This window comes from Chiroxiphia lanceolata, chromosome 6 (genome assembly GCF_009829145.1).
Source record: "Chiroxiphia lanceolata isolate bChiLan1 chromosome 6, bChiLan1.pri, whole genome shotgun sequence".
Taxonomy (NCBI): domain Eukaryota; kingdom Metazoa; phylum Chordata; class Aves; order Passeriformes; family Pipridae; genus Chiroxiphia; species Chiroxiphia lanceolata.
In genome coordinates this window covers 4,980,417-5,004,053 of record NC_045642.1, presented here as the reverse complement: position 1 = coordinate 5,004,053, position 23,637 = coordinate 4,980,417, and the positions used below count along the sequence as shown (strand labels likewise).

The 23,637-nt window shown below is 43.6% G+C and overlaps 1 protein-coding gene across 1 annotated transcript; it reads left to right on the top strand.

Moving 5' to 3' along the window:
• Nucleotides 1-812: 812 nt before the first annotated feature.
• Nucleotides 813-17,551, top strand: LOC116789079 (actin-like). Its single transcript, XM_032692416.1, has 5 exons — nucleotides 813-927; nucleotides 12,191-12,271; nucleotides 12,515-12,643; nucleotides 15,391-15,502; nucleotides 17,471-17,551. The coding sequence occupies exons 2-5, from the start codon at nucleotides 12,218-12,220 to the stop codon at nucleotides 17,479-17,481; spliced, it is 306 nt and encodes a 101-aa protein (XP_032548307.1). The 5' UTR covers nucleotides 813-927; nucleotides 12,191-12,217; the 3' UTR covers nucleotides 17,482-17,551.
• Nucleotides 17,552-23,637: the final 6,086 nt, after the last annotated feature.

The window sequence follows — 23,637 nt, the reverse complement described above, 5'->3', positions numbered from 1 at the left end:
CATAAAGAAATGTCTTCAACTTCTTATATTCTCTTCTTTGTGATTTTTTTTCCCTGTACCTTGTGGGGAGTTTGGTAATTTTTTAATTGACTTGCATTTCTTGTCTTGGTGGGGTTTAGTCACTGCCTGTCTTTGTGCAAAATGTTCCTCAGCTGCAGAACACATGAAATTCAAGCTTATAAAGGCACAACATTACATATTTTACATGTTTGAGCTTCAAGGTACAAGTCAGTAAAGGATAAGTTTTCAACTGAGAATCTTGTGGGGAAAAGAAAAACCACTGTAGGTAAATCCTGTAAACTTTCTTCTTTTGATGGTCTTTAATATTTCTTAGTCTAGTAAAGGTCTGATTTTTTTAATATAAATCCAATCTATTCCAATATAATTGATGATTTTTTTTTTTTGTATAACAGTAATTACTCATCTCCTTTGAATGGCTGATTCAGTCCCTGTTTTCAGCCCTCGTTGTCAAGTACTGGGATAACATGAGGACTGTACATGCTGACTTATCCCTTTCCAGCCTGAAGATGGGTGTTAGCAGAAGGATAATGAACTATTGTTAGCTAATTATGTTAATTATGTTACAGTGAAGCAGAATGCTTTTCAATGGCAACAGTGGACCTACAGTCCTTCCAGTTTTACCTTGTGTGAGGGATTTTTGTCTTGAGGGGAGAAAACAACCCTCTGTCCTGAGGCAGAGCAAGTTAGTGAGTGGGAAAGGATCCAGAGGTGTTGGAAATTCTGTCCTAATTCATCCAGGCCTTTTTGCTGTTGCTGACAAGCACAAACTGAAAAAAAAGTTTCCGCAAGTGGCTTGACATGTGTAGATATTCTGTGAACTCCATTCCAGAGGCTGATATAAATATGTTGGGAAGTGAGACCATGTCATTTATGAAGCAGCTTCTACAAATCATCACCATTTCCTGGGTGAGTATTGCCCTGAGAGTGTTTTCATGTTACATTTCATGATTTAAATGCTTTGCTTTGCTTAGTCTGAGATCTTTGAGGGATTACATACTGGTTCCTGGACTTGGATGCCTTTGACCTGAGGCTTTGAAGGCATTCCAGAGGGTCTGCCGGTGTAGGGTAATCCAGACCTTAGTGAAACGAAATGAGGAAGAACAGTAGTGTTTTCTCTCTGAACATCAGAAAACAAAAAGGAGGTTCTCTGTCGCGACGGGAAACTCCGGACACCTTAATGTAAGAATCCAGGGACTTCGTTTATTGAAAATTGACAGTAGCTTAATATACACTCTATAATGGGCTCATGAATATTACAAGATTAGGCTCCTTATTGGTACACAGTTAGGTGGTGATATCATCTCAATTGCCTTTCATTGTTTACACAGGTGGCTCGTTAAGGGTCTTTGTTTTGTTAATGCCAAGCTCCTGTTTTTCAGCCCAATTTAGAATGCCCAAGGACATTGCTGCTTTCTCATGGCCCTGCTATCTCAGAGTTCTCACGGGCCTAGCTGGACTGCGTTTTGTACTTTAGCAGCTCGTCCATGGCCCTAGCCATGTTCATATGTCCTCGCATTTCTAACCAATTTTCCACAATATTTCCCCCGTTTTTATTTTGGGCCAACAATGCTTTCCTTGTCGTAGCATTTATGCGCCTGGTAACACAAGAAAAGGCAACACGAGCTATTACCAAGATTACAATAACTGTCAATACCCATCGGAGGCCTTCCTTAATACAACTTAGAGCCCATTCAGACATAGAACCAAAGACAGATTGAAGCCATGAATCTATAGGACTAGTTGCTACTGTCACTTTCTTTGTGTGATCTGTTAACCATTGCAGTTGTTTATGTATGGAGTTACTATGGTCTGAAAGATTAAAACAGCACATACCATCAAAGTCCTTACAGCCATGGCCTTGTGCCAGCAACAGAAAATCAATAGCAGCTCGATTTTGTAGGACAGCATGACGTAAACTACTAACGTCTTGTGCAAGTTCTGCTATTACTCGAGTGGTGACATTTGATTGTTTGACAGCCCAACATGCAAGTTTGCGAACAGATGTTAATGCTTGTGCTGTGCCTACACCTGGGACAATAGATCCAAAGACAGTAGCTGTCTTACCCCATAGCTCTACCTTGTCATCACAATCTGAGGAAAGTTGGCTTAGGCTCCTCTTTTGTCTGCGTGATGAAGTTAGGTTAACAAGTTGTAAAAAGGATGGGGATAACAGCGTGAGTGACCCTAAATAACAGGGTCCTCCGAAGGCACGCACAGGAATGCCATGCCAAGCTCTGTCACCACAAATAAGAAATACACCTGGTGGTAAGGCACGGGCAGTGTTGTTAACCCAAATACCTGGCGAGGAAGGTTTGACTTCAGCTCCATACGCTCCAAGGCTTTGGTTGTTAGTACTGTTAGTGCCACAATAGTCTCCTACATTTTTATAGTTAAACCCTGGGGTACGTGAAGTGACATTAGTCCATCTAGACAAATCATGGCTTTGTTGTGCACTTAACCTAGAATGAAATGTTCCCAGCATAAAACAAGTTTGAGTCCCATTATCACTTGTATTACGTACAGACAGTGATCCCATTAAGTCTAACTCCTGGGGACTCTGGGGTAAAGAGGTATTGAGAGTTTTTATAATGCACGCAGATGTATTAGAGATAACTGTTTCACTCTCACACGACGATGAAACCCAACCAGTAAACACTAAGTTCAACTTATACACTGAACTAAAAGGCATACCAAATAAACAAGTGCGAAAAGGATCTGAGGCAGATGCTAAAGACAAACAAAAGGATGATTGTCCTGTTTGATTTGCCCAGGTGACCCACATGTTTTTCCGAGGGTCAATGGTGGGAAGAGCCTCAACATTGGCAATCATACTTCTGAAAAGAAGAAAACTTATTACACAGCTGTACAATGAAATAAACAGAGATCTTAACATTTTTGCTATCTCAATACATAAAAACAGTAAATCAAGTCTGGGCACGTAAGTCTTGCAGTTCCTCTGTGTACAGTTACTCAGCTAATTCAGATGCTGCTCCAGTGTCTCCCTCATCAGCAGGTGCAGGGGAATCAGGTGTTGAAGAGGCTGGAGGTGGTGGTCCGAGGTTAGGTGGGGCTGCAGGCACCGCAGGTGTCTCTCCTCTCCGCCCTTCAGGACTCTCAACCGCTGGCTTGACCCAATGACTGGGAACCCACAGGGTACCTGTAGAAGTAGACACACAGAAGTAGCCTCGCCCTATAAAGATGACTTCTGCTGGACCTTCCCACATCCCGGTTTTAGGATTCCGATAATGAACCCTCATGGGTGGTCCTTTTGACACCTGCTCTTTCTGATTATGTTTGACGATAGGAGGCACTGAATCATCCCCGAAAATACACAGATGATTAAGGACAAAAAGAGTTTTGCTGACTCTTTCTCGGGCATCTCTGATGTCTCTGTATTTCTCAAGGTAGCTTTTGATTGTTCCATTCATTCGCTCTACTATAGCTTGTCCAGTAGGCGAATGAGCTATGCCCGTAACATGCTTTATGTCCCACTGCTGCAAGAATTGTCCCAGAATCTTGCTCACATAAGCAGGCCCATTATCTGTTTTCAGCGTTTTAGGGACGCCCATGACAGCAAAGCAATCTGTCAGATGACGCTTCACATCTTGGACTTTCTCTCCTGGTTGCAGTGTAGCCCATACAAAGTGACTGTAGGTGTCAATTGACACATGCATGTATTTCAGTCGACCAAAAGCAGGAACATGTGTGACATCCATCTGCCACAACTCATTAGCTTTTAGTCCTTTGGGATTAACTCCCACTCCGAGGCCTACTCCTTTATTTTGCTGACTGCAAATAGGGCATGCTTTCACTATCGCTCTGGCATCTTCGATTGACAGTCCATATGAGTGACTGAGACCTTTTGCATTTTGGTGATACACAGCATGAGCCTCACGTGCTCTCAGGAAAGGAGATATAGGTGCTTCTGTTACTGTTGACACTAGACGATCTGCTCTAGCATTTCCTTCTCCCAGTCCTATATTCCATTGATGACTTCTGATGTGCAACACAGCATATCTGGCTGACCGGCAAGCAATAGCTTTGTGAAGTTGCTGTAGTAGTTGCATGAGTCTGGCATTCTTAACTTCTCTAATGCTAGCATCTTCAATTCGATTAGCCACTCCTGCAACATACATCGAGTCTGTAATCACATTAAGTGCTTGACCTAGCCAGTGAGACAATGCCCACACAACAGCTGCGAGCTCTAATGTTTGCAAAGAGTCCTTTAATTGAGCATCCAGGAAGTGTTGATGCCATCGCCCTTCGTGCCTCCAGGTGGCTACGGCACGCTGCGATCTTTTTCCAGCGTCAGTGAATACGGTGACTGCATTCTGAAGCGGTGTCGCAGATCGCTTTGGAATTTGCAGCCACGCCTGGTTAGCCATCCAGGCTAGCGTCGGTGACTGCAAAGGACGGATGTTGATGATGGCATCTGACACAAGTAGCGCTCCTTGCAGCTCGGGAGAATGGACTAAATACCAGTCCAAGTCCTCCTGTCTTATCGGCACTTGTATCTCATGTGGTTCTGACCCGGTCGCTTGCACAATCCGGCTTCTGCCTTTTATGATGAGCTCTGATAAAGTCCGAATCTTTTCCTGGACTGTTCTGCGTGGTTGCAAGGATGTTGTCAGCCATTCTAATACAATTTGTTGCTCTTTAGCTGATGTTGCAAACCGCTTTTGTTTGTCCCCCGTTTTTATTTTTTGCTGTGTGAGGGCTCCCATAAAATGCTTCTCTCCTGCCAAGATTGTAAGATTGACAGGTACACCCTCTATCCGTCGATGTGTGACATGATCAGCAATACTGGCCGCAATCTGATGTAAGAGGTTTCGCTGTTCCGGGGTGACAATCACTGCTGTTGAAGGGTCTGTACCCTTTAATAGCGGTCTGAGGGGTTCTAGCCACTCATTAGGTATTCCCACTACTGGACGCAGCCACTGTAAGTCTCCTAAGAGTCTCTGAGCATCGTGCAAGGTGGCAATCTCTATACTGATAGACAATTTCTGAGGTCGAATGACAGAGTCCGTGATTTGCCACCCTAAATAATGCCAGGGACTGGATTCTTGAATTTTTTCAGTGGCTATGACTAAGCCTTGCTGCTGCAACTGACTAACCAGTTGCTGTTTTTGATCCTTTGTAAACTTAGTCGGCTGGGCAAACAACAAATCATCCATGTAATGGTAAATAACTGTCGAGGGCCATGATTTTCTGATTGGCTGTAGTGCAGCATCCACGTAGAGCTGACAGAGCGTGGGAGAATTCTTCATTCCCTGAGGCAACACTGTCCACTCATAGCGTTGCGCTGGTCCTTCTTTGTTTACAGCAGGAACAGTGAATGCAAAACGCTTACAGTCCTGCTCATGTAATGCAATAGTGAAGAAGCAGTCCTTAAGATCGATTATCAGCAGGAACCAATTTTGTGGGATCATAGCTGGATTTGGCAGTCCTGGTTGTAATGCCCCCATCGCATGCATCTGGGCATTTACTGCACGTAAATCATGTAACAACCTGTACTTCCCAGATTTCTTCCTGATCACAAAAATAGGGGTATTCCACGGGCTAGTTGACAAACGCAAGTGTCCTTGTTGCAACTGCTCTGACACTAATGCATGTGCCTGTAAAAGACTTTCCCTTTTTAAGGGCCATTGCTCTACCCACACTGGTGTTTCTGACTTCCACTGGAGCGGGATCGGGAAAGTCCAGACAATGGCCGTCATGCTAAAGGGGATCCCGGTTCGTTGGTCAGAACCATCCCCATCTGAGCGAGAATGTCTCTCCCTATTAAAGCTTGTACTCCATCAGGTAGGGGAAGAACAGACACTGCACAGTTCACAGTCATTGTATCCAGCGTGATAGATATCGGAGGGGACCTTTTTGCCAGAGTCAGACCACCCACTCCTGCAACTGATGCTCCTGAATTCACCAAGGGCCACGATGTTGGCCACTCACGAGCTGCAACGATGCTGAGGTCAGCTCCCGAATCTAAAAGAGCAATCAAATGTACAGTTTGAGAATTCCATTGGAGCTGAACAGCTTTTTGTGGTCGTCTGGTCAAATCTATTGTTAGCAGAGCTGATGCACCAGTAGATCCGAAGCCCTGATCTCCTCGTTCGGGCTTATCCGATGGTCTAGAAGCGATCTGAGGGAGCGGTATCAGTTGTGCGATACGAGATCTGGCTGGTATATGCAAGGGTGGAAACAGAGTATTAACCATGACTGATATTTCTCCAGTGTAATCGGCATCAATCAGTCCCACTAAAACAGTTAATCCAGCCATCGTGGACGAGGATCGACCTATTAACAACGCTCCCACTGGTTTGCCGTCAATTAATACTGGTCCGCGTACTCCTGTCGGTATTCTCTGAGGACGCTGGTCTATTAGGGTGCAGTCTATTGCGGTTGCCAGGTCCAGGCCGAGGCTCCCTCTGGTTGCGGGATGCAGTGTGAGGTCTGAGCCGGGAAGCTGTGAGTGGTTGGAGCCGTCACTTGTGTCTTGGCGCGAGACCCCTTCGCGCTGACTTTCCCGTTTCCCGACTCACGCCAGCACATAGCAGGAACATGCGTGTTTTGCTGGCAGCGAGAACACCACACCGGACCGGACTGGCACTCTCTTCGCAAGTGTCCGTACTCTCCGCACCGAAAACAGCGTCTTTTTGTTGGTCTGCTTCGCTGCATGGCTCCGGTCGGAGCATGTAAGGGCGCAAGTGCAGCTAAAACCTGAGAGCTAGTAGCCTTCGCCTGCTCCTTTAAGCTATCACCTAGCTCCTTAACTGCGTTCACTAACATAGCATTAGGCCCCTGGGGTATTTGCGCCATTCGCTCTAATAGCTCCTCAATTGACCAATTACCCGGGAGAGTGATAATGACACTGCGAGTTGTAGAATTACAGTTCTGCAGCGCACACTGCTTTAACAAAGCTCCGTGCATATATTCAGGAACCCCTGCTGATTGAATGGCACTAGCAACCCTGTCTACAAAAGATCCAAAAGGCTCATCTCTTCCCTGCTTGATCCCCATATACGACGGAACTCCTCCTGGAGCTTTGATTTGATCTAGAGCGAGACGGGCTAGGCGCATAGACTCCCTGATCTTATCTGGCCCTATTAATGCCTGCGCTTCTATTCTGGTGTACTGTCCGAGGCCCATTAATTCATCTAACGTAACTCCGTGCAAAGGGTCAGCTGCCGGTCTCTGGACCGCTACGGCCTCCTGGCAAAACGCTTGCCAGTGCGCACTATGTAGCATTTGCTGGTGTTGTGAAAGAACCAACTTTATAATGCCTTTAATATCTGCCGGTAAAAGTAAGTTGCTACCCCAGATATAATTTAACATTTGTCGGGTAGGCTCACCCTGGATTCCACTCTCATTAACGGTGGCACGCAATTGCGACAGCAGCTTCCAATCAAGGGCAGTGATATTCGCTACCATTCCACCCCCTTGTGCCGGAGCATAAACTACCGGAAAGGCATTAGTTAAAGTTTCTGCCGCTTCTTTATCTCCCGCTTGCAAAGCGTCTGCGGCAATGCCCTGCCAGAGCTTTCGCCGCTCTGCCGCGACAGTGTTCGATGTATCGGGTGAGGGGGGTGACGCAGCCTCGGTAGACGAGATCTGCTGGGACTCAGGGGACGGGCTAGGGAACTCTAGGGAAGGGGCAGTGGGAGTAATAGAAGCTTGCCTTGAGGATTCAGGCGGGATATGTACAACATTAGTCGAGGGAGGCAGCGGGCATGAAGACTCAGCTCCGAAAGGACTGCTGATGTCTCCCAGACGCTGCGCAGCGGCTCGAGCAGCCTGCTGCTCGGCTTTATGTTGTTGCAAAGCATTAGAAACAGCTTGCCACTGCTTGCCTAACTTTTTAGCCACTTTATCATCATTCAATAAATCCTCCCACAACTTATCCCCGTACCGTTTCCATTCACGCTCATCAAAAACCGTATTGGGGTCCACAAAACACCCTTTCGCAAACCCCACCTTAAGCAATTCCGGTAAATCCCTTTTTAAATCTAACCCTTTAACTCCTCGCTTTTCTAAAAAGCATTGGAGCAATGATAAGGCCGCCTGTCTCTCCATTACTTAAAAAACGTGTTACCACGCTTCGTGCAGCCCTTTCCACGAGACTCCTTGCGGCTTTGTCGGCGGGCGTCCTTCTTCAGGAATCGTCCCGGGCGCTGGGTCCAACTAAATAGTTGCCGGAAGCGCGGAACTAAACTCTTTCGCCGTCCAAAATCCTCAAAAGGGAGGCGTTCGGCAGCGGCAGGTTTGAGCTCTTTTCGCTACGTGGGACGCGGAACTAAACTCCTTCGCCGTCCAAAATCCTCGAAAGAGAGGCGTTCGGCAGCGGCAGGTTTGAGCTCTTTTCGTCCAACCCTTTCGCCTACTTGTGCTGCACAGCAAGACCGACCGAAACACTACGTCCGACCGTGGCTGCGAGAACCCGACTTGGCTCTCGGGAGTCCGACTTGACTCCTAACCCAGGAAATCCGACTTGATTCCCTAGGGACCCCCCTTGGTCCCTGTACTCGGGCGCCAAAAATTTGTCGCGACGGGAAACTCCGGACACCTTAATGTAAGAATCCAGGGACTTCGTTTATTGAAAATTGACAGTAGCTTAATATACACTCTATAATGGGCTCATGAATATTACAAGATTAGGCTCCTTATTGGTACACAGTTAGGTGGTGATATCATCTCAATTGCCTTTCATTGTTTACACAGGTGGCTCGTTAAGGGTCTTTGTTTTGTTAATGCCAAGCTCCTGTTTTTCAGCCCAATTTAGAATGCCCAAGGACATTGCTGCTTTCTCATGGCCCTGCTATCTCAGAGTTCTCACGGGCCTAGCTGGACTGCGTTTTGTACTTTAGCAGCTCGTCCATGGCCCTAGCCATGTTCATATGTCCTCGCATTTCTAACCAATTTTCCACAATAGTTCTCTGTTAATTGTATTTAATTTTGCAGTTGGGAATTAGACAAGTAAAAACAAACTAAAAATTAAAATCAAGCAAATTTAGTAACTGCTTTAAAATTCTCTACTCTTAAATTCCAGTGTCTCGTGATGTAATTTCTGATGTATTTAAGGACTGACTTTCCTTCTAGTTTACATTGTTGGAATTGGAATCTGCAGGCAGTTCTGTAATGTTGGATACTGCTGGTAAATAGTTGGTTTATTGCACTCTCAAGCCTTTTCCTGAGGGTTTTAGAAGAAAATAACAATTCACAGCAACATTCATTCATGTTCAAAGATACCAGCTACCAGAACTAATGGTTAAACATTCCTTTATTAAAGCTGTTTGCAAATGCATGTGATAAAATCCCATTTTTGCATTGTTAGGGACAAGAACTTTGCTGGATGAGTGCTGTTTTTCATTCCTTTCCCATTTCTGAACGTACCCTTCCTTACTGAGTGAAGTTGCCAAAGAAGGAAAAATAAAGTCCTCCCCTCTTCTCAAATGCTTAAAGAAGCAATTGTCCAGTCCTAAAAATAACCACTGCATCCAAAATACATCTTGGTGAAGTCCAGGCCCTCTCTTGGTGGGAATTTTGCCATGAATTTCAGGGAGATCAGCACTTTGATGTGATGGCCAACTCCTGAAGTTGAGATGTTCCTGGGTGGTTGTGCCAGCTGCCTCTTGTTCTTCTTCCCAGAATAACCACTTCCATTAGGTATTTACCATTTACAAACATGAAGTAGGGCCTAGAGTGAGCACTCCACATTACAGTGGCTATCACTGAAAACACGCAGCAAATGCTTCCCTGAAACTTTTGCTGGGGTTATTTTCAGTTGTTCATTTGAGATTGATGGTGACCCTCTGAGAAAAAGGCAAATTTCAACAAGCCATGAAGGAACAACTGAGATCTTTGAAGCAATGAAGATTTGGTGATTCTTATGTACCATGAACTACTAACATTAGAGCTGGTATGTGCATACCAGCACAAATGAACTTTCTAGAAGATAATTCAGCCTTGAAAGAGATGGTGTTTATGATGAAGCCCAAGTGGAGCTGACTGTGTGTCCTCTTGCAGAACTTGTCCATGGTCATGAGGCCAATTAACAGAATATCACAGGATCCTTGGGGGTGCAGCAGATTTCCCCTTTGAAAACAAAGGACTGATTAGTTTGCTTTGGTAAAACCCATTCAAGTGGAAATTTGTGTGGATACTTCACATGCTTTGTTACATCAGAGCTTTAGCACTGACTTTGCTGTTTAGGTTTATTTTTTCCCAACATTACTCCTCCTACAGGAGTTTGCTCTCTAAATGATGGGGTGTTCCTTCTGTCCTGTTCCATCCCATCTGAGGAGTGTGTCCCTCCCTCCAAATTGGTGCTTTGCAGCCAAAATTATGAGGCACTGTGTGTGATGGTGATGAAACCACTGCCCTTGTATGTGCCAGTGGTGCTGGGCTTTGCAAAGCTGGGTTTGCAGGAGATGATGCCCCAAGAGCTTTATTTCCATGCATCACTGAACATCCGGGACATCAGGTCAGTTGGTACCAAAATGAAAGTTCTGTTTGGTTTGGATGGTTGTGTTTTGGGGGAAAAAAACCAAACCAACTTGTTCAATTAATTAGTACATGCTGAATCAGTGCAAATTAAAAACATTGGCAGAGCATTGCTAACATGAGAAACCAAATGAATAATAGTGATAAGTTCCCTTTTTGTTCCATTAAGCAACAGTATGGCTCAATAAAATTCCAAAGAGGGTCTCCAGCACATCACTTTATAAACTCAAATAAGACTGGAAAGGATAACTGTGGCTTTTCTTGACCTTGAAAAGGGTCTTTCTGCTTAATTAGATTTCTAAAAGTTCCTTTGCAAATAGAAGATGCAGATTTTTGTTTGTTTTGTTCATATCTGAGCCAGATTTTAATTTTCTGGACTGTCAAAACCCTTCCCTGAAGTTCTGTGTCATGAAAAATATTTTACCTCATATGTTGTTATATTATTTGGGGCAATTGTGATACACTTCCTAATGCAAAAATGATAAACTTAATAAAACTATTATTTAATAAGTGAGGGTTTTTTTAAAGAAAATCTGTCTTATATATAAGTGTCTCAGTTTATTGAGACTGAAGAGTTTTGCTAAGGAGGATGAGTTATGAGGAAGACCAAGCTCCTCCCTCTAAGCAACTGTAAATCCAAAATTAAGCGGCCCCAATGGAAGAAGTATGGAGAAAAAAAAATAACAGCCCTTTATTAAAGGCTATATGTGTATTGGCAGAGCAACAAAAGAACACAAAAACAACTAAACAATAATCCTGTACCCAAAAGTCCCCTCCAAAAAGGAAACAGTTCAGCACTTTCTGCCTTTTGGCGCAATTCTCAGCACGGCCAGCAGGGGGCGCTGTTGGATCACTGGGGGAGCAGCTCCTGCAGTGCTCGGGGTTGGCCAGCAGGGGGCGCTGTTGGGCTCTGGCAGTCGCCGCGTGAGGCCCCGGGGTGGGGGAGAGGCCGAAAATGGAGATTTCCCCCCCAAAACCAAGAAGAGGAAGGGGGAAAGGGGAAAAAAAAGGGCTCTTCCCGCGAACTCACGCTGTCAGCGGCTGGCTGTGGCCAGGACTCCCCCAAAGGTTCCTTTGCAGAAGGGTCAAGCCTCTCCGATGAAATCTGAGCAAGTCTGGGCTGGGGGCAGAACAGGGCGCAGGAGAACAGAGGCGAACCGGGGCCAGAAGCAGACAGATGACCCGGCCAAAAACAAAGCGAACTCAGAGTCCTTCCACACACACCCACTCCCTGAGTCAGGGTAAAAGTGAAATGCCTGCTGTTTCCCGAGGAGAGGAAAAAAACCTCATCACCTCCCCCCCTCAAGTCTTCTGGAGCTATCAGCCTGGAATGTGGGTCTGCTAACTAGTTCTTTTGTGTGTGTCAATCACCCTAGGCAAACACTCTACCCCTCCCTCGTTCAACATCTTTCTTTTACAGCGATGCAGGGGAAAGAAAAAAAAATTCCCCCTTGTTTTTTTTAGAACAAGTAAACCTATGGCAATAAGTTAATACTTTTTTTCCCCCCAAAATGTACATTTTTAGAAATATATTTCACTTCCAACAAGGGAAAATCTCACTGTTTCAAGGCAATAATGGAACTGCTTAGATAGAAAGAGCAACCAAATAAGTAAATCTAGAGAGATTATACCTTTTCCACCTAGAATTCCTTCCCTTTATTCCTTTGTGCAGTGACAAAGGACCCACCTCTGATGGAGAATGATGAGTTTGCTGGTGCCCACCTTGGCTGGACTCCTGTGTGGGCAGCACCAAGTATGTGATGCTTCCTTCATTTATGAAGCTGCCTTGCTCTTCCTGGTTGATTTATAGAAGGAATGATTCCAGAGTAGGTGGTTTCCCATACATTCACATTTTAGTTCCTTACATGTTTTGGGAGTACATTGTGTGAGGGCTGTAACAGGTACAGTATTTCACATGAAGCTTTAACTTAAAAATGTTATTCTATCTCTGACGTACCTGATATATTGCACTAATATTGCAATAAATCCTTTGCAGGATGTTATGGTTGGAGTGGATCAAAAAGACAGCAATGTAGAGGGTGAAGCACCAAGTAAAAGAGGGATCCTGAGGCTGAAATACCCCATTGAGCACAGAGTTATCAGTAACTGGAGTGACATGGGAAAGGTGGGTGTTTATTTTTAATGTAATTTTGTTGAGGCACAGCTTCCTTGGTGTGTGGCCAGAGCAGTGACCTCTTTGGGAAGTGCAGGAGAAACTGGAGAGGCATGGGAAGTCCAAAGGACACTCTCACTTTGTTAAATATCTCAGATATTCCATATGTCCTGGTCTCTTGGGGAAGTGTCTTAGTGTGTATGTGGAAATATTGTACCTCCTCTTTAGAGACAGGATTGCTATTTGGTCCATTGTCAGCAGGTGAAATGGCCTGGGGAGAAAATTCCACAGGGAAATTCTCCTGGTAATGTTTTCCTATGGAAAATACCACAGAAAGGATGACAAGGGGCTGGGGTTGTTCTGTACTCACACTTTCCAGGATGAGGTGTGTGCAATTATAATCTCTGTATCTAAAGTCAGTTCTTGTGTCGTATTCATGAACCCAAACTGGTGAGTGCAGAGTGTTCCAGATAACAAACCAAAGTCGATACAGGAGCAATGGGACTTCCTCAGTTCGTATCTGGAAATAAATTGCCCTCCTACTCCACTAGGTGGAAGCACAATATTTGGATTTCAGTCTTGCACTGCTTGCTGTAAGGACACCTTTCTGTCTACCTCGTACATCCCATTATGTTTTGCTCCCTGATAATTTTCCTGCTGTCTGCATTCAGCAAGAAATTATATTTTGCTGAAGAAAAAAATAAAAATTGGAGATCACTATTTTTGTTCCCACATCTGGAAATTGTCCTGTGCACAACACATACTGCTGTGTGTTCCTTCTCTGGGTAATGCTGGATGCAAGAGCAGACTATCTAAAATGTAATTAGGAAAAGGAATTGGAGAAGGTTAAAAAGGTGACATGTGCTTTCCTGTAGTGTGAACTCATGGGTGGATAGATTGGTTTTAAGGTGTAATGTGAAGGAGGCTTCAGGCCGTGCTGTAATTCAGATAATGGTCAGGTACTATATGGGCCCTTGTAGCTTTAGCTTTTCTTTGTCACTTAAATCACTTGTGGAAGTGGGTCTCCAAACTTCCCTTCTTCTGGTAGGGAAGAGACAAGAAACAGAGTTGATGACTGTTATGATTATTGCAAATAAGGAAAAAAGTGTATTTTTGGTTATATACAGGCATCTGTGATTCAGTTATGTATCTCAGGTCCCCCTGAAGTTCTGTAACAAACACAAAGACTCCTGTGGCTGAGAGAATTTCTGAAATAAAATTCCTAAAGTTTTGATGCAAAGGGAATATCTTTTGTATGTGCATATATATATATATATATATTTCCCCCAAAATTTTCTAAACCAGTTGCATGATTTTGATCCAAGCCACAGATTTATTTCTAATGCTTGGAAATCATACTCCTAAAAGCATCTTGATGCAGAGGAGACAAGGGAATTACTGAGTAACGTGCCAAAAATGGGACAAAGGCACAATAGTGCAGTGCCCAACCATCCACAGGGTGCAGAAAGAGGGGGATCACCAAAGAAGGAGGCTGAGTGTGAGGGGAAAATGGGAGCAGGAATGCTGCAGGATGTGGGAGCGGAGCGGGGAGCACATTCCTCTTCTCCCGTGCTTCAATTCACAATATTCAAATTGGGCCTGCTCTGTTTTCCGCTGGATAATAATACAGGGCATTGTCCATCCCTGTTAATTTGTTCCCAGGAACTGACCTGACAACATGTGGGAGGGATGGAGCTTTTCTGGCTCTGGTGACAACATAAATATTTACTATAAGTGTTGGGGTAATCTGGGATAGTTCTTCCTCAGTAATTTGTCTTTGCTGCTCACATTTAAGTCTTATGGCCTTTAAAATCAACACTGAATTATTTTGGTTCTTGGGGAATATCGTTATCCCTCAACATTGTGGTTACTGGGCTGTGCAGTGCCTGGATTTGAGGGAAAACCTGGAAACTGCCCAAGATTTAGGCAGGGTCCTGCTTTGTATGAGTCCAGGTTTGTTCCTCACTGCTGAAATCACCAGGACTTTGTAAATTATGTAAGCACCTTCTCTTCCCTTATGTGTTCCCTGTCTGAAATTATATCTGACTGATATATATTTTTAAACTTTTACATAATTACTTTCTGGTTTATTCAACTTCTCCCTGCATTTCTACTCTAAACCTTCAAATGGAAGATGGCCTGGCATCCCAAGCCCCACTTCTGGAAACATCTGATTATTCATTTTTTTTAGGCGATTGATATGGAACTGAAATTTCTTTTTAGGACTGATTTTTTTTTCCCCCCTAATGAGTAATTTCAGCTCTGGACAGCTGTTAACTTTGTAGGTGCTTCACAAAAGAGGATCTTTCTTCCATTTAAGGTCATTTTGGAGCATAATAATACTTGTTTCTGAGATATTCTTCAAACAAACTTACCCATAAAACTATCCTGATGTTTTGTGCTCAAAAATAAGCTCATTGGGTCAGGCAAAGCTGAGGTAAAAAAAAGAATAAAACCGCAGCACAGTGATTTCAGTTATAAAATAGAGGTGAATTTGGCAGATTTGCACTTGCATGCTTTCTGTCTATTTTAATGTCTGTAAAAATATTAATAAAATAAAATATATAAGTAACAATTTTTATTGTATTATATATACTACTTGTGTTTTAAATATAATATTATTTAATATAATTTAATGTATTACTAAAAAGATATTAAAAATCCATTACTCAGGCTGTATTTGAAGAGCTTTCTTTGTAGTTCTGTGGGCAGAGGAAACCATTTCAAGACACTTTTCTAAAACATTTTTTCACTTCTAGATTTTGACATCATTCTTCCTACAGCAAACTCTGGTTTTGCTGGAGGAACATCCCACCCTTTTGACTGAGACCCCCTTGAATCTTAAGGCCAACCATGGAAAAAATGACTCAGGTAATTGTCTGAATCCTGTGCCATGGATCATTTCTGCATGGAAGCAGCTAAAAAATATAAATAGTCCCGGGTGTTCAATTTTGTTCTTAATTTGGGAGCTAATCCCTTATGGTTAGTGTGGATTGGCAAGATGGGTAAGCCGTGATGAGAGAGCAAGAGTTGCTGCTGCTCTTGCATTATCAAGGTCCTGAAACATTTTAGACTTGCAAATATGTCACTGCCATGCACAGGTATCCTTTTAAAAGCTTGGAGTGATTTTTTTTGTGTGTGTGTGTTCACAAGACTGTGCTCAGTTCTGGATGTAGGAAAGCTGAAGCCACGAGGCTTCTGATGCTGAGTTTTGGTGTGTATCTAGATAATGATAACACAGGGTTATGTGATTTCTTTTGGTTGGAGTTGGTGAGTCATTGATGTATGTAAAAGTGAGGTTTGAAAGTGCTGGTTGTGAACCAGCTGAATCTTCAGTGTGAGTTTTGGATCAGTGGCACATTTCAGGTGCCCACCTCTGGCTACCAAGAGTGTTCAACTTGTAGCGCAACTCCTCAGCTCCTGCTTTCTACCCTTGACACTGTCCCTTCATCAGCACTTCTGCATCAGACAAAATGCTACTTGTCATACCAGAATTGTGAGTTTTGAAAGATTAGAATAAAGCACATGACTTTGTGGAACTTCCAAGTGGAGCACCTCTTCAGGGCTCAGGGGAAAAGTGTTCCAAAACTGGAATGTTTGTGTTGTCTTGGGAAAGTGAGTTGTCTTAGCAAATGATACTTTGCTAAGTGTTCCTGCCTGTGACATACCTAGTCTGATTTAGCCAACTTTAATCAGAACAAAAAGCAGACCTCTGAAGTTTTATATATTTTGGAGCAGCTTTATGGCCAAAAGTCCATGTTACAAGTTTAGCCAGTGATAGAAAGAGAAGTAAATGTGATTTAAATAAAGATATAGGTATAGAGTCACCTGGGAAATGGGATGTGACTCTGCACTTCCCTTTGTTCCAACTTTTGGCATATATTTAATAGGAAGATTATGCATCAATTTAGCAACAGTGTAAATAAATTAATTAAGTAGTGAGTTTGACAGAATGAATTACTGGGAGAGAATACAACTGGGAGATAGCAAACTACAACAGACCATAAGAACAGTGTACTTTTTAACAACCAGGAGATGTGGCTCATACAATACACGTGTCCAGGACTGCTCCTCTGTCATTATACTGTAATGATAAATCTTGCTTTCAAGATTGTTTAAAGGCTTCTTGTTTATTGCTGATTGCATTAAATTCATCACCATAATTATGAAATATTGTTAATTCATGTAACCTTTAATTGAAAGCATAGTTTCCATTAAATGTTGGCTTCATTGGCAAAAATATTAGCTTCTGAAATCCAAAATTTGAGTTAACCCCCTCACATCAGAAACTCTGATGGTGATGGTTGAGTCCCTATCCCTGTAGGGATTTAAAAACCATTAGATGTGGCACTTGAGGACATGGTTTAGTGGTGACCTTGGCAGTGTTGAGTTTACAGTTGGACTCAATGATCTTAGAGGAATGGCTTATTATTCCTTGAGATGGGAATAGACAGATTATTCCTCATGGCTTCTTCCAACTGTGTCTTCTGTGCATTTTTTATGTGTGTGTAGATATATAGATATAAAACCCTCTAGATTTCTCCACTGTGCAGTCCTGCCATCAGTGTAAGAAAATTATCCCAGGGGTATCATCTTCAATTAATGTTGTCAGCAAAAATCTGACCTGGGTTAAGAGAAAGATATCCACTGGCTTTGGTGATTTTCTTTTTAAATGAAATCCCAAAGAAAATATAACATGCTGTTCACAGAAGAGCTGTGGTTCAGGAGGGGACTCAGGAGTAGTAACTGTCAGTATTAATTTTAAAAGAAATAAAATTTACCATCTCTTCAGATCCCATTAAGCGCAGATCTGAAAGTTTTTTCTACTCTTCATTCCAGATTCTGTTTAAAACATTCAGTGTGGCAGCCATGTGTGGAGCAATTCAGGCAGTGCTGTCTCTGCCTTGGGACCAATGACTGATGAGTCTTCCTGGGGGTTGGATTTTCCACCTGTCCTTCTCTTGAAATCTTGAGTCTTCATATATTTTGAAAAAAACCTTAAAATACCACAGGCCTTTGTAGCCTGATGCCATGATATAATTTTGAATACAAAGATGGGCAGCTTACAGGAATTCATCATGGCTGGGCTTCGCGAACGAAGATTTGGGAAGGCACTATCCACATTTGCTACAGGCACGCTGGTGGCTTATGAGGCCAATACGTGACAGACATATCTGATTGCAAAAGGCACAGCAGAAAGACTCCTTAGATGGTGTAATCTGCAAGACACGGTTCTTTCTGCGTTGCCTTTTTTCCTCGAGAGTGATCCTGCGTGTGTTCTCAAAGGAGACAGCTGCGTTATAGATGGCGTGTCTCCAGGCCTCCTGATTTGAGGCCAGAGTAGACCAGTTCTGGTGATCAATATGGCCAAGGCTGAGATGTTGTTTCAGGGAGTCCTTGTATCTTTTCTTCAGGGCTCCTCTCATGCGGCAGCCAGTGGCAAGTTCACCGTAGAGCAGGATCTTAGGAAGGCGGTGGTCCTTCATCCTTGAGACGTGCCCTGCCCATCGCAGCTGCGTTCTCAGTAACATGGCCTCAATACTTGTGACAGCTGCTTGCTCTAGTACAGATGTATTGGTCACATAATCTGACCAGCGGATGTTAAGGATTGTACGGAAGCAGCGTTGATGGAAGCATTCTAGGAGACGCAGGTGGTGGCGGTAGATGACCCGTGATTCGGAGCCGTATAGGAGAGTAGACAACACTATGGCTTTGTAAACACCGATCTTGGTGCTTTTCTTCAAGTGTTTATTACACCATACTCTTTTGTGGAGTTTTCCAAAAGCACTATATGCCTTAGCTAACCTATTGTCTATCTCTCCGTCGATCTTACCATCTGAGGAGATGAGGCTACCAAGGTAATTAAACTGTTGGACTGATTTGAGCTCTGATTGGCCAATGGTGATGTGGGGATGATGGGGGACTTCCTGAGGTACAGGTTGATGGAGGACCTCTGTCTTCTTTAAGCTGACTTCCAGCCCAAAGAGCTCAGCAGCATCTGCAAAGCAGGATGTTAAACGCTGCAGGGCTGCTTCTGTGTGGGCAACAAGGGCGGCGTCATCAGCATAAAGCAGCTCCCGGACAAGATGGTTTAAGGTCTTGGTGTGGGCCTTCAGTCACCTTAGATTGAATAGACTTCCATCAGTATGGTATCAAATGTAGATACCGTCCTGATCATCGAGGTCTGCTGTGGCCCTTTGGAGCATCATGCTAAAGAAGACGGTGAATAGGGTAGGAGCGAGAACGCAGCCTTGTTTCACACCATTCTTAATTAAAAAGGGCTCAGAAAGTGTGTTACCATATCTGACTTGGCCGTGCTGATCCTCATGGAGTGAGATGATCATTTTAAGGAACTTGGGGGGACAACCTAAACGTTCCAAAATCTGCCAGAGACCTTTTCTGCTCACAGTATCAAAAGCCTTGGTGAGGTCGACAAAGGTTACATAGAGACCTTTGTTCTGTTCCCTACACTTCTCTTGCAGTTGTCTGAGGACAAATACCATGTCTGTGGTGCTCCTGTTGGCTCTGAAACCACACTGACTTTCAGGTAGAATTCCTTCTGCTATAGTGGGTATTAGTCTGTTCAGGAGTATTCTTGCCAGGATTTTGCCAGCAATGGAGAGCAGAGTAATACCACGATAGTTTGAGCAATCTGATTTAATACCTTTCTTCTTATACAAAGTGATGATGACAGCATCACGAAGGTCTGATGGTAGTTCACCGAGCTCCCAACAGCGCACCACAAACTCGTGAAATTTGGTGTGGAGTGCAAGGCCCCCATGTTTCCAGACTTCAGGTGGAATTCCATCAACCCCAGCTGCCTTGCTGATTTTCACCTGCTGTATGGCCTTGAGGGTTTCTCCTAAAGTGGGGGCAGTATCCAATTCATACTTTACTGGTTGTTGTGTGATGGACTGAATTGCTGAATCTTGGACTACACAGTTGGTACTGAAAAGAGTCTGAAAGTGTTCAGACCATCGATTCAGAATGGAGGTTTTATCTGTTAGAAGGGTTTGACCATCAGCGCTGAGTAGAGGGCTTTGTACCTGGTATGTAGGCCCGTATGCTGTTTTCAAGGCCTCATAGAAACCTTTGTAATCACCTGTATCTGCGCATAATTGAGTTTTTTCAGCTAGATCGATCCACCACTTGTTCTGGATGTCACGGAGTTTCTGTTGGAGCTTGCTGCATGCGAGACGAAAGGCTGTTTTTCTTGCGTGACAGGATGGCAGTGCAAGGTGTGCTTGGTGGGCGGTTCTCTTCTTCCTCAACAAGTCTTGGATTTCTTGGTTGTTTTCGTCAAACCAGTCCTTGTTCTTCTTGAGGGAGAACCCTAAGGATTCTTCAGAGGATTGCAGGATGCTGTTTTTAATATGGTGCCAGATTGTTTCAGGAGAGGAATCTGCAGAAGCTGTGGGAATGTTTTCAAGCCTAGTTTGAAGGTTTGCCTGGAAACTGTCTCTTACTGTGGCTGATTGGAGATTGTTAACTTGGAGTCTTCTCCTTGGGATGCTGCCCCTTTTCGGTTTGAATTTGAGCTTAAAATTGAGTTTACAGCGCACAAACCGATGGTCTGTTTGGCATTCTGCGCTGGGCATCACGCAGGTATGGAGGACATCGCGGGCGTCTCTCTGTCGCACCAAGACATAATCAATGAGGTGCCAATGCTTAGAACGGGGGTGCATCCAGGTTGTCTTCAGACTATCTTTCTGCTGAAAGATAGTATTAGTGACGGTGAGTTGTTGCTCTGCACAGAATTCTAGCAGAAGTCGACCATTATCGTTGCAGTTTCCAACACCATGCTTGCCTAATACTCCTTTCCAGGCTTCAAAATTCTTGCCTACTCTGGCGTTGAAATCACCAAGGATAATGATCTTATCGTCTGCAGGAACCTTTTGGGTAAGGAGGCGCAGGTCAGTGTAAAATTTATCTTTTTCAGCAGGGTCAGCTTGGAGAGTTGGGGCATATATACTAAAGATGACAACATGTTGCTTGTTGTTTAGTGGAAGGCGTAGAGAGATAATGTGGTCAGAGTGACCTGTCGGCAGATTTTCGAGTTTAGGAACAGTGGAGTTTTTGATCATGAAGCCGACTCCTGAGAGGTGTTTTTCGGTTCTGGGCTTGCCTGACCAAAAGAGTGTGTAACCGGCACCATGTTCTCTGAGGCTGCCTTCTTCATGAAGGCGAACTTCACTGAGAGCGGCAATGTCGATGTTGAGATGAGCCAGCTCATGGGCAATTAGGGCAGACCGACGCTCAGGATGTCCGCTATCCGCAGAATCGAGCATGGTTCTGATATTCCAACATGCTAGAGTTAATTTAGGTACACCTTTGGAGGCAGGTGCATGCCTTTGTCTTTTGATCTTTGTGCGACTGCATTGGAAGAAGATGCCCGTTGGCCTGCGGATAACCAACCGGGTGAAAGTGGAGATGAACTTTGTTTAGGCCACCTTTTCTAGGCCCCTCTCCGAGTGGAGCAAGCAGTGCTGTCCTTGAAAAGGCTGCTTGGTCGTTCAGGGTGCTGCCCCAAGAGACTGTCATCTCCGGTCAGTCTCAAATGACCAATATCCTGAACCGCCTGCATGCAGGGTTGGGTCTGCGGCTCCCAGTGCACCTTTCACCTGCCGTTTCGACCCCCGCCCGTCGCTACAGGACTTTTTGCATGTGGGTAAAGCCTTCAAGCCTGTGCAATGGATTTTTTAGGTGAGACACAGTGTGCGCGGAACTGAACCTACCCTTTAATCCTGAGGTTCATCTGCCAGGGCCGAGCGAGCTTGGACGGTGGCAGTGAGGTCCTCAGGACGTAGGTTTGATTAGAGTGACCTTCTCTTAGATGGATGGCCTTACAGGGCTAAGCGAGCTCCATCTGCCCGGGTTTGGGATTGGAGTTGTCCTTCTCCTAGGATGACTGCCAGGAGGCTAATGAGCTGTCATAAATACTTGTTTTATGTTTAAAATTCAATTATTTGTGTATCAGAAATGCCTTATTCATTTTGAGTGGAAAACATGTGCTTCATTTCCTACCCAAGAGTAACATGGCTTTCCACAGGTATTGTTATATTTTCCTAGTGGTGTGTTTTACTTTAATGAGAGATTCACATTTTTATTAAAAAATAGGGGTTTTTTTTTACAGTTAGAACATGACTTCACATCTGTAAAGTGCTGGAGCTTGTCTTAAAAATGGGTTTGGGAAAATCTGTGTCCTGACCGTCACACTGTGTGTTGATTAAAAACTTCTTGGCTGCCTGCAGCAGAACAGGAGGTGGTGAGAGACATCAAGGAAAAGTTTTGTTGGGTGGCATTGGATTTTGAAAATGAAACAGCAACTGCTGCTTCTTCCTCCTGTGTTAAAAAGAGCCATGAGCTTCCTGATGGACAAGTTCTCACTATTGGGAAAGAAAGTTTCAGAAACTCCCATCCAAGCATCCTTTGTAGGTGGGACAGGACTTTTCTTTCTAGGGATTTGGCAGACAATAAAAAGGAGAACTTTTAGCAAGTATAGACAACCTTCAGCTGTAGGAACTGAGTTATTTATTCTCAAATGGAGTCACTTCTTTAGAAGCTATGGATGCTGCTGCTGCTGGACAAAAAGATGCTTCAGCTGAGAAATACCTGAATCCCAAGATAGTTTCAATCTCTTATAAATGGAGTAGAGTGTGTAAAACTATGAGATTGTGTTTTTTATCTTGAATGGCTGATACAGAACTGCACAGTGCTGCTTATGTGGATTTTTTTACCTAGATAATGCTTCAGCTTATCATTTTAGTCTAATTATCTGTGATTTAATAATTCAAAATCAAATCAAACATTATTTTCTACTAGTTTTATCTGTAGTGTTACAGTTCCCATTCTATCCAGTGGATGACTGACACTCCATGTGAGTAACTCCTGCTGCCCTTCACAATTTTCCCGCTTAAATTCCCTTCTGGAGGACTGAACAAAATGGCTGCAGGCAGTTTGGCACCATTTCCATGGAGCTAAATGGTGAAGTCAGCTATGTTGGTGTGCAGAAATGAAGCTATTTAAGCCTTAATGTAACTCCAAGTTGTGTGTTTGAGCCTCAGCAGGAGACATTCTCTTTAGTAGACAGAGGGATTTGGCTGCCAGAAGTGTGTCAGGGATCAGAGTTGGTGCTCAGTGATGGTCACTATCAGGAATGTAGCGGTGGAAATCAGGATTTTGTGGAGCACAGATCTCTGTCAAAATGAGTGTGTTAAACTAGTTTAGAAGTCTAGTGCTTAAAGCTCAAACTGTATTCCCGGGATTCTGTCTGGTCAGCTCCTTATCTTTGGCAAAAAACAGTGCAATATGTAAACTTCCCAGGACTGGCATTCAGATTAAACCAACACCTCACTGAAATACCAGCTGTGTTTCTTTTTCTAGCTGACAGCATCTTTACTTCCCTGATGGAGCAACTCCCTATAAACATCTTCATAACTCCAATCCTCTTATATACTTTTATAAAACTTTATAAGACCTTGATGCTTCTGAGCCTAATCAGAGGCTCAGATGGTCTTTATCAGATGTTTCCCTGCCTTTTCCCACATCAGTGTTATCTCTTTTCTTAGATTAAAAAGTTTTTATTAATAGGAACCAGTTTATAGGTTTTGGGGTTTTTTTCTGTGCTGCACCTTTTACAGTCAGGTTGTACTAGGTGTTATATACTAGATGTATATGGTGTCCTTCTCTAGTGTGTGCGGTTTATTTCAGAGTCCTGCTCCTTTCAGACTGTCCAAGAAGCTGTCTCATATGTAATTTAAAATTTTCCAAGTTTTTCTGAACTTCTCAGTTGCTTCTTTTTAATTTAGTAATAAATTTCCATTAAAATTCTCAAAATTGGTTTCCTGGGAACGTGTTAAATAATGTGTCACTTCAAAACAACCCCTTCTCCTGTATTAATTTTAACAAAGAAAAATTGTCACCATCATGGAATTTACTAAACCTATGGAATATTTGACATCTAGCTTTTAAATGGGAATGCTGTCTTGTAAGTGATTTCTGAGACT